The sequence below is a fragment of the Pongo pygmaeus genome, chromosome 1, assembly GCF_028885625.2.
Source record: "Pongo pygmaeus isolate AG05252 chromosome 1, NHGRI_mPonPyg2-v2.0_pri, whole genome shotgun sequence".
Taxonomy (NCBI): domain Eukaryota; kingdom Metazoa; phylum Chordata; class Mammalia; order Primates; family Hominidae; genus Pongo; species Pongo pygmaeus.
The window spans coordinates 199,853,689-199,868,408 of NC_072373.2; the positions used below are offsets into that span (position 1 = coordinate 199,853,689).

Here is a 14,720-nt window from a genome sequence, read left to right on the forward strand (position 1 = left end):
AATACTGTTTTGTTTTTGTTTTTGTTTTTTTGTTTTGTTTTGTTTTTTGAGACAGAGTCTCGCTCTGTCGCCCAGGCTGGAGTGCAGTGGCGCAATCTTGGCTCATTGCAGGCTCTGCCTCCCGGGTTCATGCCATTCTCCCGCCTCAGCCTCCCGAGTAGCTGATGAGTACTGTTTTATATGAAAATAAGTTAAAGAATATAGTAAGGACTGTAAGCTTTGAGTTCATTGATGTGAGGCTGGTTTCTAAAGGAAAAAAGTCAAGTAGGGTACATGTTGTGTTATGTCTCCCTCCACCCCTCCTCTCTTCCTGCACCCCTGCCCCTCTCGCCCCCCCGCTTTCGTCTTCCCTCCCACCTTGCACATAAATAAGATTCAGTACGCATGCCCAACTGGAATGAAATGTGCCAAGATTTATATGTAATTTTCAAAGCTCAATTAAGTTAGGACCTTCTTCCTCTACTTAAAAATTCTTCAAGGGAGTTCAAGTGATTCATTCAAATAAAGTTTGGTTTATTGTGTGCATGTGTGTGCATACACGCTCACTCACATGTTTCAGAACGGATGCAGTCTATAAACCGAGGTACACTGACGTATTTCCAGGTCTTCCTTCAGTGCTGTGATTGCCCTTTTTACTTTGTACTTCAGATTCATTCAGCTGAAACTGGAGCGTGCCACACCAGCTGAGCGCCAGCTTGTCTTCAATGAAATCCTCCAGGCTGCCTACCAGCTCATGGTGGATGTGTTTGGAAATTACGTCATTCAGAAGTTCTTTGAAGTAAGCCTTTGTTCTTTCTATCCTTTGACTTAAGAGAATCTGCAGAGCATTTTGATTTTCATTAGCCTTTTTAAGCATAGCAGTCCCATTCCAGTCCTCAGAATGAAGGATGTGTGGTCTTTTTGAAGAGCTTTTTAGTGTGTTTCCAATTCATTAGCAGCAGTCTATCTATTCTGTATGGTTTAAATACCCAAGCAGATAATGCCAGTCTATTTTGGAAATGTGTTTTGAAAACTGGTGTCCCCATTTAGGAGCCAGCACATTATTTCAGATTGTTACAATAGTTTCACAAAACATGTCACTTAAGAAGGAAATAATCCTTGTAAAGTAGTTTTAGCAGGATCACAATAAAATATTGCCAAAAACAAACTTTTCTAAGGTTCTTAGAGAATTGTCTTTGGATACCAACTCCAGTATGTTTCATTATCAGCTAGGGTCACAAGAATTGTTAAATGCTGCTTCTTGGCTGATCGTTTGGCCTTGATTTCCTATTTTACTTCTGTTAATTTGAATAATGTTCACTTGTTTTATCATTGTCTTTGGAAAGAATGAGATTGTTAGGTTAATGTCTTTTCCCTCTAGTAAGGTAAAATTTCAGAGAGGCAGGGATTTTTTTTGCTTACCATTGTAGTCCTTATTATCTGGTATTGGCAACCCTAAGTTATAGATGCAGAATGGCACAAAACTTCGAGATGAGGAGTCTGGTATGGGGAGGAAAATGCTGGAATTCTGCACATTACCTAACACAAAACAAATTTGTAAATGTCTTAACATCTCATCCTGTTTGATTTGTATGAAGATGAAAAAATGACGTACTCAAATTTTACCTTCCAAAGTTTTTTCATGAAGACTTATGTTTTTTTCACCCTGAATTCTTCAGCTTTGGACTAAGAAACCAATCTAAACATGACTTTTGTATTTTTGATTTTAGAATGACTTTGCACTGCCGTTTTGTCACATATATAAAAATACTGAGCTCTTTAGTTCTGGAGGCTGATGCACTTTGGGGTGACAAAATGTACAATGGATTATAGCCATATGATTTGGACCAAGCTCGAGAACTTCTCTGGATCTTAGTTTCCCTTGGGAGAATGAGGAGGTTGGATGGGCTGAGAATTCATAAAGTCTCCTCCAGTCTCACGATTATGTGATTCAAATGAAAATAAAAAGCCAAGGATGGAAAATCATTCTAAGTAGAATTTTAACATTGTGTAGCCTTACTTCTTGATTCTACTAATTTTTCCCCTCCTGACTCTGTTACCTTGTGTAAATAGGAGAAAAAAAAAAAATCAATTCTCTTAATGATGTAGAATACTATTTCGAAACAGTGTGTCCATGTGTGCTTTGGCAGTAAGTGTATGGATTCTTTTTTTTTTTTGGGACACACAGTCTCGCCCCATTGGGCAGGCTGGAGTGTAGTGGCACTATCTTAGCTCACTGTAACCTCTGCCTCCTGGGTTCAAGTGATTCTCCTGCCTCAGCCTCCGGAGTAGCTGGGGTTACAGGAGTGTGCCACCACGCCAGGCCAATTTTTGTGTTTTTAGTAGAGGTGGGATTTTGCCATGTTGGCGAGGCTGGTCTCAAACTCCTGACCTCAGGTGATCCACCCTCCTCGGCCTCCCAAAGTGCTGGGTTTACAGGTGTGAACCACTGCACCTGGCCGGATTCATTTAATAGTATGAATTAATGACAGCTTTGAGGAATTATGTGTTTGCTTAGCAGATATTAATAGTGAAACTACTATTGTTTGGTATCCGAGAAACTTTTTAACATTAAAAAGGGTTACTCATAATTAGAGACCGAGAACTACTGGCTTGAAGAAACAATGGCTCTTTAAATAAAAGGTTTAGTTAATCACGGGTATCAGGGCTAAAAGAGGTTATGCCAGTGGTTGATGCAGAATAATGAATGCTTTGCTTTCTCTGGTTTATTTTCTTTTACTTAAGTAATGGTGTTCACCCACACATTATGTTTAGTTTGGCAGTCTTGAACAGAAGCTGGCTTTGGCAGAACGGATTCGAGGCCATGTCCTGTCATTGGCACTACAGATGTATGGCTGCCGTGTTATCCAGAAAGCTCTTGAGTTTATTCCTTCAGACCAGCAGGTAATTGTAAGTTTCCCCTTTAACTTTTCTCTTGGTGTTTGATGTTTCTCCATGGTACATGTAGTGAACCCTGTAATTCTGTCAATTTTCAGTTTTCTTTTATGGTTTTGCATTGTTGCTTATGGCTGCCTTTTTGTGCATGGCAAGCATGAACTGTGCAAATAATTTAAACTTATTGTAGATCAAGTATCTTGTATTAAAACCTGTGGTATCCAATACTCTTCCATTGGCTAGAACTTAGCCTTTAATAGGTTCAGTTTTTATAGGTGGTTTTTTTCCGCATTAGTTAAAGCAGGTAAAATACTAATAAGCCATCATTTTCTCCAACAAGTCAAACTTTCATCCAACCCACCTTCCATATTTTTTTACTCCTTCTCTCCTGTTCTTTCATCCCACCAACATCTGTTGAACAAGGGCCTGCCCAGCATGGTGCATAGCCTGGTACATTGACCTGAAGCCCACTCTATGCCAGACTTCATCAGCACAGAGATGACTAACACCTGATCCCTGCCCACAGAGTGCATTCTGGTGGGGAAGAGCCATGGTGGTGAGCAGTGGTGAGGACATGAGAAGGACCCCTCACCCTTTCCAGAGTCCCTGAGGGCCAGCTTTGCAGGAGAAGGCAAGGCTAAAGAAGAGTTAGACAGGGAAGAAGGAACAGAAATGAGAATACTTAGGTGCTGTGAGTGGGGAACTGAAAGAGAAGTCACCTGAACAGACCCACAGCTTCTCGACAAGTCACGGCGTGGGTCCAGTGAGCACTGCAGACACCACAGGGCCCAGGAGGCAAAACAGACCCACAGGCAGGGTGTGCTACAGTTGTGTCTGTGCTAGGCAGTGCCTCCAGCCTCTGGTGCTTCTCATCTGAGCCTGCAGCTTTTGGGCTCTGAACTCACTGAGCCCTTCTCAATTGAGGGGTTGGTTGGCCATTGTCTGGCAATGATGACCCACTTGCCCTCACTGAGAACAAAGTTCAGTAATGAGAATCTTTGTTAATGGACTCAAGTTCTGAGCCAGACAAGACACCCGCCACCCCTGAGTCAAGCTAAACCAATCCAAACCACTGCACTGATGTTGGCAGTGGCAGTTAAAGGCTGAAGAAGTCCAAAGTTTTTAAAGTGATAAGTTTCATAGGTATGTGCCACGATGCTGGTGAAGGGAGAGAGGAATGTTGGAGATAGAGCAGGTCTGGAGTTCATTTATTCAGTGCTTAGTACTAGAGACGTAGCATTAATAAGAAAGTATAAGTAATTAGAAGCAAGTGTGAAGCTATTTTAAATTTTCTTTTAATGTTCAGATCATTGCCAATTTTAATTTTTCTTGGATTTTCATAGATAGTTGAATTTTTCTTCTTTAATTTTCTTGTTTTTCTTTCTTTCTTTTTGGAGACAAGGTCTCACTCTGTCACCCAGGCTGGAGTGCAGTGGCACAATTGTGTCTTGTTGCAGCCTCAACCTCCTGAGCTCAAGTGGTCCTCCCATCTTAGCCTCCTGAGTAGCTGGAACTACAGGCATACGCCACTTCCCCTGGTTAATGTGTGTATTTTTGGTAGAGATGGGGTTTCACCATGTTGCCCAGGCTGGTCTTGAACCCCTGGGTTCAATTGATTTGGCCTCCCAAAGTGCTGGGATTACAGGTGTGAGATACCATACCCAGCTATTGTTCTTTCCTGTGTTATATTTTTGCACATATTTTTTCTGGTCATGTTTCTCTGTGGTGTCTTGTTCTGGGCCTGACTTATGCTTCCTACCGTGGATTATTTACTCTTTTCTAGATGCAAGTTTATCATTTTAGGTAAAATTAACTCATCTTTGTTGGAATTTTTATTTCTTCTGGATCACAAAAATATCCAGGGAAGCCATCTCTCCTTCATTTTGTTTATAAGTATTCCTTGACTTTATTTTTGTATAAGCTTCATTGTCATAATTATTCCCACAATTCCCATCATTCCCATAATTGTATTTTCAGAGTAAATTATTCTCTTCTGGGCCCAGCACAGTGGCTCATGCCTGTAATCCCAGCACTTTGGGAGGCCAACGTGGGTAGATTGCTAGGGCCCAGGAATTTGAGACCAGCCTGGGCAGCATAGTGAAACCCCATCTCTATAGAAAGTTGGCTGGGCTTGGTGGTGCACTCCTATAGTCTCAGCTGCATGGGGTGCTAAGGCAGGAGGATTGCTTGAGCCCGGGAGGTTGAGGCTGCAGTGAGCAGCCTGGGTGACAGATCCTAAGAGACCCTGTTTCAAAAAAAAAAAAAGATTTATTCCCTTCTGACACTTGGTTAATCACTGTGTCTCTTGCCTTTTGCTTCTTTAGCCCCTTCCAGTGTAATCTTTAATTTCTTTAATTAGATGATATCTTAGTTGCTTTTTGGTACTCAACATTTTGGGCATTTAAGACATTGCATTCATTGACATCACTATTTTGATGTGACTTGCAGTCTTCTAACATAAATCCACTGGCAGCACAGTTTAGCCAGTGTACAGAGATTGGAGACAGCAGGGAAACTGGGCAGGAGGCACCAGGTATAGCCATGGTGCAGGCATTTAATTTCAAGATACCTAAGACCTGGGGCAATGAGTTTGGGGGAAGGGCTCCAGTCAAAATCCCAGTGTCTCTCTTTCTATATATCCTGTTACCATCACCCATTTCCTACTCACAGACTCAGTTTCTGGCCATTTCATCTACTTCCTTTGTTTGCACACTTTTCATTAATTGAGAACCATTCCTGCTGACTCTGCAGTCACTATGACCTAGTAGTAAGATCATAGGTATTGGAGTCACAGCTTAAGCTAGAATTCTAATTCTGTCACTTTCTATCCATAGTTTGAAATATGTGACTTAAGCCTCCTCTGTCTCAGTTTCTTTTATATACCAGCAGAGGTGGGGTGTTCAGGATAATGTATTGTTGACAGTTTGGTTTACTGACATAATGGTTTACCATACAGTTCAGCCAGATTGCTTGGGTTTGAGTCTTGGGAATCTAGTGTCTATAGTTTTGTAAGTCTTTTAATTTGCCTCTTCCTTGGTGTCTCCATCTATGGTGGTGTCCACTCTGTAACATTGTTAGGAAAATTTAATTAAAACATGTTACACGCTTAGAGGTATTCCTAACCAGGGTAAACTCTAGCTTAATTAGTATCATTACTAGTAATACTTTACAGGGTTATCATAATAAAGACACGATGAATTGTACGTGAAATTCTTTAGTTTGGTTTAGTTTTATTTTTAGAGACAGGGTGTTGCTCTGTCACCCAGGCTTCTGGTGGTGTTACCATAGCTCACTGCAGCCTCAAACTCCTGGGCTCAGGTGATCCTCTCACCTCAGCCTCCAGAGTAGCTGGGACTATGGCTGTGTGCCATGTAGAAATTCTTTAATACAGTGTACAAATATCCCCTGACTTATGATTTTTCAAAACTGTACTTTGAATCTTTTTTATTGTTTTTATTATATATATATGTATATAAGTATATATGTAAAATAATTTTTTTTTTTTTTTTTTTGAGACAGAGTCTTGTTCTGTCGCTCAGGCTGGAGTGCAGTGGCACAATCTCGCCTCACTGCAACCTCCCCCTCCCCGGTTCAAGAAATTCTCCTGCCTCAGCCTCCCGAGTAGCTGAGATTACAGGCACGCACCACCATGCCTGGCTAATTTTTGTATTTTTAGTAGAAATGGAGTTTCACCATCTTGGCTAGGCTGGTCTCGAACTCCTGACCTTGTCATCTGCCCGCCTGTGCCTACCAAATTGCTGGGATTACAGGCATGAGCCACTGCACCTGGCCTATGATATATTATTTTTTTAAATTATAGGCTCTGTGATAGATAATTTTGTCCAGCTCTAGGGTACTGTAAGTGCTCTGAGCACTTCTGAGGGCCTAGGATTAGCTATGATGTTCTGTAAATTAGGGATATTTAAATGCATTTTTTAGTTAATGATATTTTCAACTTATGACAGGTTTATTGGAATGTAATTCTTTCATAAATTAAGGAGTATCTGTTCCTGATGTAGGCTCCTTTGTATTTGAAGATGTCTACCCTTTATTTTTTTTTAAGCTCTAAGAGTTGGCCAGGTGCGGTGGCTCATGCCTGTAATTCCAGCACTTTGGGAGGCCGAAGAGGGCAGATCTCCTGAGGTCAGGAGTTCGAGACAGCCTGGCCAACATGGCAAGACCCCGTCTCTAGTAAAAATACAAAAATTAGCCAGGTGTGGTGGTACACACCTGTAATCCCAGCTACTCGGGAGGCTGAGACAGGAGAATTGCTTGAACCTGGGAGGCGGAGGTTGCAGTGAGCTGAGATCGTGCCACTGTACTCTAGCCTGGGTAACAGAGCAAGACTCCATCTCAAAAAAAAAAAAAAAAAAAAAAGAAAAAAAAAACACACAAAAGCACTCTTAAGAGGCTTTTCTTTGTTTTTTGTTTTTACAGGTGTGAGATCTTTTTGGTTACTGGTTATTGTTACAGTAAATTTATTGCTAGAAATTTTACTGTAAATTTGCTAATGTCTGAAAAGACTCAGGTCCTCATTTGTTTCCCTGTTGTCATTGTTCCACAGCTGCTATTCCACTTTCATCATCACAGATTCTCTGTTCAGTAGTGCTTTCATGTTTGGTGAAAAGAATATTCTTTGTCCACATGTTTGCTTGCTGTGATTCTGGTGGTGCTTTCTTTGTCTCCAATAGAATGAGATGGTTCGGGAACTAGATGGCCATGTCTTGAAGTGTGTGAAAGATCAGAATGGCAATCATGTGGTTCAGAAATGCATTGAATGTGTACAGCCCCAGTCTTTGCAATTTATCATCGATGCGTTTAAGGGACAGGTAAGTGACCCAGGAGAGAAATAATGGAAACAAATTTATTTCCTCTGTGAGCAGAAAACAGAGTAGGATTTGTGGCATGTTCTCAATATGCTTAATGTACTTTATTTTTTTTGAGACTGGATCCCCCTCTGTTGCCCAGGCTGGAGTGCAGTGGCACCATCACGGCTCACTACAGCCATGAACTGCCAGGTTCAAGCAATCCTCCCCCCTCAGCCTTCCAAGTAGTTGGAATTACAGGCACATACCACCACACCTGGCTCATTTTTAAATTTTTTGTAGAGACAGCGGCCTCACCATGTTGCCCAGGCTGGTCTTGAATTCCTGCACTCAAGCAATCCACCTGCCTCAGCCTCCCGAAGTTGCTGGGATTACAGGCATGAGCCACTGTGCCTGATCTTAATGTACTTTAGCGTGCAGTAAAAAGCAGTCCTGTATAGTACTGTCAGGTACCTGTCTATGTGTTGCCAAGTGTCTGGGTCTCTGGGCCTTCTTTCCGCCATTAATGCAGTTGTCTGCTCACATTGGGATGAAACACCATCATAAGAGTTTCTAAGATGAAATCTCATATTTGAAGAATAAATTATTTCCCTTGGTTAAGTACTATTTATTCTGATATTTCAGTGCTTTCGTTTTAAATTTGGTTTAAAATTCAGGTAATTTACGGAACTAATGTTGTAGGTCATGTGTGAATATATCTTTAAAATAACAAGGTGCTTTTTGCTTAAATTTTTTTGGAGGGGATGCAGTCCAGGTTGGTTTGAATTGTATTAAATGGCCAAATAACCAGAGATAACTTCTAGTTTCTCCTGTTTTCCTGTATATCAAAAATCTCTTCTTAGCTTCAGCTTCCAAGTAAGATTGTTACTTTTATATATAAATACCTTTTTCCAGAATTGCTTCTGAATTGGCTATAGTTTTTTTTTTTTTTTTTTTTTCCCCCCCGAAACACAAAGTCCTTACAGTCTCCTAAGGTGGGTGGGACAGGACAGTAAAACTCAGCTCCCCTTTGGGTGTGTGAAATTGGTCTTTCTTTAGGGAAGGGGGAAAATGAGAAAAAGCACATAGATTTTCAGGTATAATTTATGTACTGCTGAGTATAGAGTGATATGTGATGTGTAGTAATCTTTAGGTTTTGCTGTTTGCTCAATGACCACAATGGTTGATCACTGACAGCAACCCACGTGGTTATTGGGAGTTTCTGAGTTAATGAAAAAGAGGTAGATCTGTTTACCTTAACATTAAGATGTTACATTTATGGAATTATACAACAAAAAAGGTAAAACGATTAATCCACCAGGAGAGAATATTTTCAAGATGCGACGGTCAAAGGATTGATAACTAGAATGTATAAAGAACCTCTCTGTAATGAAAGAAAATGATACAACATGATGTAAAAGTGAGCCCAGAACACAAGTTGACATTTCATAGAAGAAACACAAATTGCCAGTAGACATGAAAAAATACTCAGTTCCATTAGGAACAAGGAAAATGCAAAATTAAGCCACAAATGATAGACTATTATTTACCTATCAGTTGCTATGTGCTGACAGGAATGAGGTACACTGCTGGTAGGAATAGACATTGGCACAACCATTTTGGAAAATAATTTAGTATTGTCTTTCAAATTTCAACCTTCATAATTTCTGTGATCCTGTTGAAATATCTGTACATGTATACCACGAGACCTATTTAGACATGTTTAAACACCATTATTCTCTTAAAAGACTTAAGCAACCCAGATGACCATGAGCAGGGGATTGCATTTTAAAAAAATGTCATATACATGGCTGGGCATGGTGGTTCACGCCTGTAATCCCAGCACTTTGGGAGGCTGAGACGGGTGGATCACCTGAGGTCAGGAGTTCAAGACCAGCCTGGCCAACATGGTGAAACCCCGTCTCTACTAGAAATACAAAAAATTAGCTGGGTGCCTGTAATCCCAGCTACTCTGGAGGCTGAGGCAGAATTGCTTGAACTCGGGAGGCGGAGGTTGCAGTGAGCCGAGATGGTGCCATTGCACTCCAGCCTAGGCAACAAGAGTGAAACTCTGTGTAATTAAAAAAAAAAAAAATTTCTTTGTATATACCATGCAGAATAAACTACAGAAACTCACAGTATTGTAAATGAACATGGGAATCATAATGTTGAGTGAAATAAATCAAGTTGCTCCAGACTACAAGCGTAGCATTTTTATAAAGCTAAATTCAAGCAGAACCATACAGTATACTATTTATCTTTACAATTGCAAACATAAAGCTACATGTATAAAGTCACACATAAGGCTAGGTGCAGTGGCTCACACCTGTAATCCAAGCACTTTGGGAGGCCAAGGTGGGAGGATTGCTTAAGGCTAGGAGTGCAGGAGCAGCCTGGGCAACATAGCGAATCTCCGTCTCTACACACAATTTTTTTTTAAAGTAGCCAGATGTGGTGGCAAGTGCCTGTAGTCCCAGCAACTTGGGAAGCTGAGGCAGGAGGATGACCTGAGTGCAACAGCTCAAGGCTGCAGTGAGCTGTGATCACCATTGCGCTCCAGCCTGGGTGATAGAGTGAGACCTTGTCTCCAAAACAAAACAAAGTCATACAGAAAGCACTGGGTGTGATGACTTACACTTGGCAAGCATCCAGTAAGTGTTGGCTGCTATTATTGCTCTTATTATCATTCTTGATTGCAGTTGTGAGGTGTATGCCATTAAGCTAGGAAGGGCAGAATCTCAAGGGTGGTGTGCTTTTCTATTGCTCCAAACCCAGCAAAAGAATCTTTTCTTATTGCTGAAAAACATCACAGTTAAATCAGAACATTGCATTCTGGTTGTTCTGGCGGTGTGAAAGCGTTCAGGATTTGGTCCCAGTCCTTCCCTTTTCTGTTGTTAGCGCTGTCTTTTGGAGAGGTTGTCAGTTGACACACTTGACTCTTAACTAAGTGTGTTTTTCGTGACTTTGACTAGCTATCTGTTTCTTGGCGGCTTGGAAAAGTCCTTTTCAGCTCTGAATTATGCACATCTATGAATTCCTAAAATAGATAAGTGATGAGTTTATTGATACACACACACCTTATTATGTGTAGAGAGAACTTAAATGCCATTAAGTTCATTTGTGAAGATTAGTGGGATAATACATCTATATATATAAACAATACTGAAGCATTGAAGGTGGTGACTGTCATTTTTGCTTCTCATTTGTGTTTGTCTACCCTTAGGTATTTGCCTTGTCCACACATCCTTATGGCTGCCGAGTGATTCAGAGAATCCTGGAGCACTGTCTCCCTGACCAGACACTCCCTATTTTAGAGGAGCTTCACCAGCACACAGAGCAGCTTGTACAGGTAGTGGAGTTGCCAGTAGCGGAACTGTGAACACCTGTGGGCTCTTGCAGGGCCAGAGTTTGTATGTTTTGTCAGTGTAGGTTCCAGAAGAGGTTAATGTGTTTTAAATACCCTTGAATCTTGTGGTTGTATTTGTATTCAGAGCAGCTTGGTTTGTGTTTTATGAATATGGGTAGTGAATTGAGCCCTAGCCCTGGAGTCAGGAGATCTGACTTCCAGAACTCTGTCATGTACTTGTGGTGTCACCTTAGGTAGACATTTAATCCCTCTGGGTCTCTGTTTCATAATTGTTAAATGAAATAAGTTGATTTGTTGATTTCTTGTTTTTAGCTTTGATACATTCTCTGCTTATACCACTGATTAAATAATTAGGTATGCCCTTGTTTTTTTGTTGGACATAAATATTTCCAGTTTTTCTCTGTTATAGATAGGTGCAGTGAACCATTTGTATATGTGTTTGAGAAAAATGAATATTTATTGCCATAACACTCCCTCCCGTTTTAAAAATGAATATATATATTCTATTGTCTAGTAATAATATGTTCCTGTTTTGTAATAATAGAGAAAAATGTTACTACCTGTCTTAAAAATTGTGTGTTCATTGGTATTCATATAAACCATTATGATGCTAAAAGAAAGATAGGTCTTAATTAGATATAAGGACTTAGGTAACCCACAGAACTGCCTTTCACATACATTTTATTTCTTTTACTGTTTCTCAAACAGGATCAATATGGAAATTATGTAATCCAACATGTGTTGGAGCATGGTCGTCCTGAGGATAAAAGCAAAATTGTAGCAGAAATCCGAGGCAATGTACTTGTATTGAGTCAGCACAAATTTGCAAGGTATGTGCTTTGAGTTACAAGGACTATTTCCCAGAAGAGAGGATTAGTAGTATTGAACTATAATTATCTTATTTTTTAATGTTGTTGTTGTTGTTTTCAAAGTATATATAGCTTAAAAAGTCAAATAGTTTTATTACAAAGTATAAACTCTGAGCGGTCCCTTAGTGGGCTTCTTACTCTGATAGAGTCAGCCACTTTGAAATCTGGGGAATATGTTACTAAAGAATGTGAGGGTTACACTTTGATGAACTGAATATTTTATTAACTTGTTTGTTTGGAATTCTGAAATGTTGTTTATTCAGTTTCCCTTTTTGGCACCTGAAAGAAAGGCAGTTTACCATACGTATATCTATGTAGAGGCCTTAGTATTCTTAGGATCTCTTTTCCAGTCTTCATATTGTGCAAGCTCAAGAATGAAATGCAGTAGTTATTCCCAGATTGTGAAAGGTGTCTTAGGTCACTTGTAAGTAGCAGAGGTTGGAGAAGGAATCAATGGCCCTTCCATGTGAATAGTGGTATGGTCTTCTGAGAAGATACTGTATATGTCCTACTGCCCACATAACATAGTGTTTTTTATTTTTTATTTTGGAATTATTTTTATTTTGGAATTCTTCTCTGGTTTTTATAATAAATTGCAAGTCAGGACAGGACTCATACAACCTTGATGTTTTTAATTTGTTTATGTTATTTTTTGAGACAGGGTCACTCTCTGTTGCCCAGGCTTGAGTGCAGTGGCACAGTCTCAGCTCACTGCAAGGTCCACCTCCCAGGCTCAATTGATCCTACTACCTCAGGCTTTTGAGTAGCTGGGACTGCAGGCGCACGCCACCACACCCAGCTACTTTTTGTATTTTTGTAGAGACAGGGTTTCACCATGTTGGCCAGGGGCTGGTCTTGAACTCCTGGACTTAATCCTCCCACTTAGGCCTCCCAAAGTGCTGGGATTACAGGTACGAGCCACCAGTACGTGGCCTTATTCATTTTAAATTTGTGAAATTTTATAACATGTCACAGCATGGAAAAATAGAGAAAAGAAATGAAAGTACTTGTAGATCCAGTGTCTCCATAGCCTATCCCTATCAGGGTTATCTCTTACGACTTTATATTGTTTTGTTTTGGGGGGTTCCTTTTGACCAGTTGCCAGGACTGAGGAATGGGAGTCAGAATCTCTTGGGTTCTCTTCTTCGGGTCAGTCTCCTGTTTACATTTTTGTTCACAGTATTTAATTTCTCACCCTTGGATATAGCCTAAGCATTAATTAATACTACAACAAATTCAAAAACAATTAAAGAAAAAAGTTTTTATTTTTTTGAGGGACAGAGTCTGTTGCCCTGGCTGGAGTGCAGTGGTGCAATCCTAGCTCACTGCAGCCTAGGATTCCTGAGCTCAAGCAGTCCTCCCACTTCAACCTCCTAAGTAGCTGGGACTGTAGGTGCACACCACCAAGTCCAGCTACAACAATTACAATTAATAACTGAGTAGCTACTGTGGGCCCACTCCTCCCATTGATAACATGTATAAACTGTGGACAAAAATACAAGAACTACCTGAAGACACTAGAGAGTAACCAAAGGGCAGGTGGAGACCAGAGAGGTGGGGGCTGGCATTTGGAAGAAGAGAATTGCACTGGGGAAATTTCTTATTTCTGATGGCTGTTAGCCTGTGGTCACTTCCCAGTCTTTTCCATGCTGGGCAGCTAAAGCTGGAATAGGCAATCCTCAGGGCAACAACAAAGAGAAATCCTAGAAAGATAGAGAGCCGGCAGGGGTTCATGGGGGGCCCAATTTTAACCTTCCCCCAAGTCCGGTTGACCCCTGAACCACATTTCCAACTAAGGCTAAAAGAATTGAAGTGGGATTTCAGCTGCTGCTTACTGTATGGGAGAAGTTTGTAGTTTGACTATAGCCAAGTTAACTGCACTAAAACAGGAGTGGAGGACACTTCTCTTTGGTGGAACATAGCAGAAGTCTGAGTTTCTGTAGCCTGTTATTCGCAGTGTCTATCTGGATAATAGGAAAATGTGACCTATACTCAAGAAAAAAGAAATAAAAATCAATGGGTAGTCTAAAATGACCCAGTTATTGGAATTAGTAAAGAAGGATTATATAGCAGCTGTTTAAATATACTCAGGATGTAAAGGAAAATATGCTGTAGTGAATGAAAAGATAGGAGATTTTAGTAGAAAATTATGTATGTATGTATGTATGTGTCTGTCTATCTATCTATCTATCTATCTATCTATTCTAATCTATCTATCTATTCTATCTAATCTATCTAATCTATCTATGAGACGGAGTCTCGCTCTGTCGCCCAGGCTGGAGTACAGTGGCGCAATCTTGGCTTACTGCAAGCTCTGCCTCCTGGGTTCATGCCATTCTCCTGCCTCAGCCTGCCGAGTAGCTGGGACTACAGGCGCCTGCCACCACGCCCGGCTAATTTCTTTGTATTTTCAGTAGAGACAGGGTTTCACCATGTTAGCCAGGATGGTCTTGATCTCCTGACCTCATGATCCGTCTGCCTCAGCCTCCCAAAGTGTTGGGATTACAGGCTTCAGCCACCGTGCCTGGCCGAGAATCTTATTTTAAAAAGAAAAAATAGGGGCTGGGGACAGTAGCTCATACCTGTAATCCCAACACTTTGGGAGGCCAAGGCAGGCAAATCACTTGAGGCCAGGAGTTCCAGACCAGCTTAGTCAACATGCAGAAACCCATCTCTACTGAAAATATAAAAATTAGCTGGACGCGGTGGCGCACTCCTATAGTCCCAGCTACTTGGGAGGCTGAGTCAGGAGAATGGCTTGAACCTAGGAGGTGGAGGTTGCAGTGAGTCGAGATCGTGCCTCTG

At 40.9% G+C, this 14,720-nt stretch overlaps 1 protein-coding gene and 1 non-coding gene across 51 annotated transcripts in view; both read left to right on the forward strand.

The window, feature by feature from the left end:
• PUM1 (pumilio RNA binding family member 1) overlaps positions 1 to 14,720 on the forward strand; it is a 133,693-nt gene that overhangs the window by 112,190 nt on the left and 6,783 nt on the right. For 27 of the 50 annotated variants that reach the window (XM_054465557.2, XM_063666825.1, XM_063666775.1 and 24 more), the window contains 5 exons: positions 649 to 778; positions 2,755 to 2,883; positions 7,566 to 7,703; positions 10,903 to 11,028; positions 11,755 to 11,876. In XM_054465557.2, the coding sequence (XP_054321532.1) occupies positions 649 to 778; positions 2,755 to 2,883; positions 7,566 to 7,703; positions 10,903 to 11,028; positions 11,755 to 11,876 (645 nt within the window). Of the gene's footprint in view, positions 1 to 648; positions 779 to 2,754; positions 2,890 to 7,565; positions 7,704 to 10,902; positions 11,029 to 11,754; positions 11,877 to 14,720 lie in introns of all 50 variants that reach the window. The other 23 variants (XM_063666735.1, XM_063666823.1, XM_063666761.1 and 20 more) reach the window with 1 other exon arrangement.
• Positions 3,816 to 3,901, forward strand: LOC129023638 (small nucleolar RNA SNORD103/SNORD85). Its single transcript, XR_008496867.1, has one exon. It is a non-coding gene; the product is annotated as a small nucleolar RNA SNORD103/SNORD85 (small nucleolar RNA).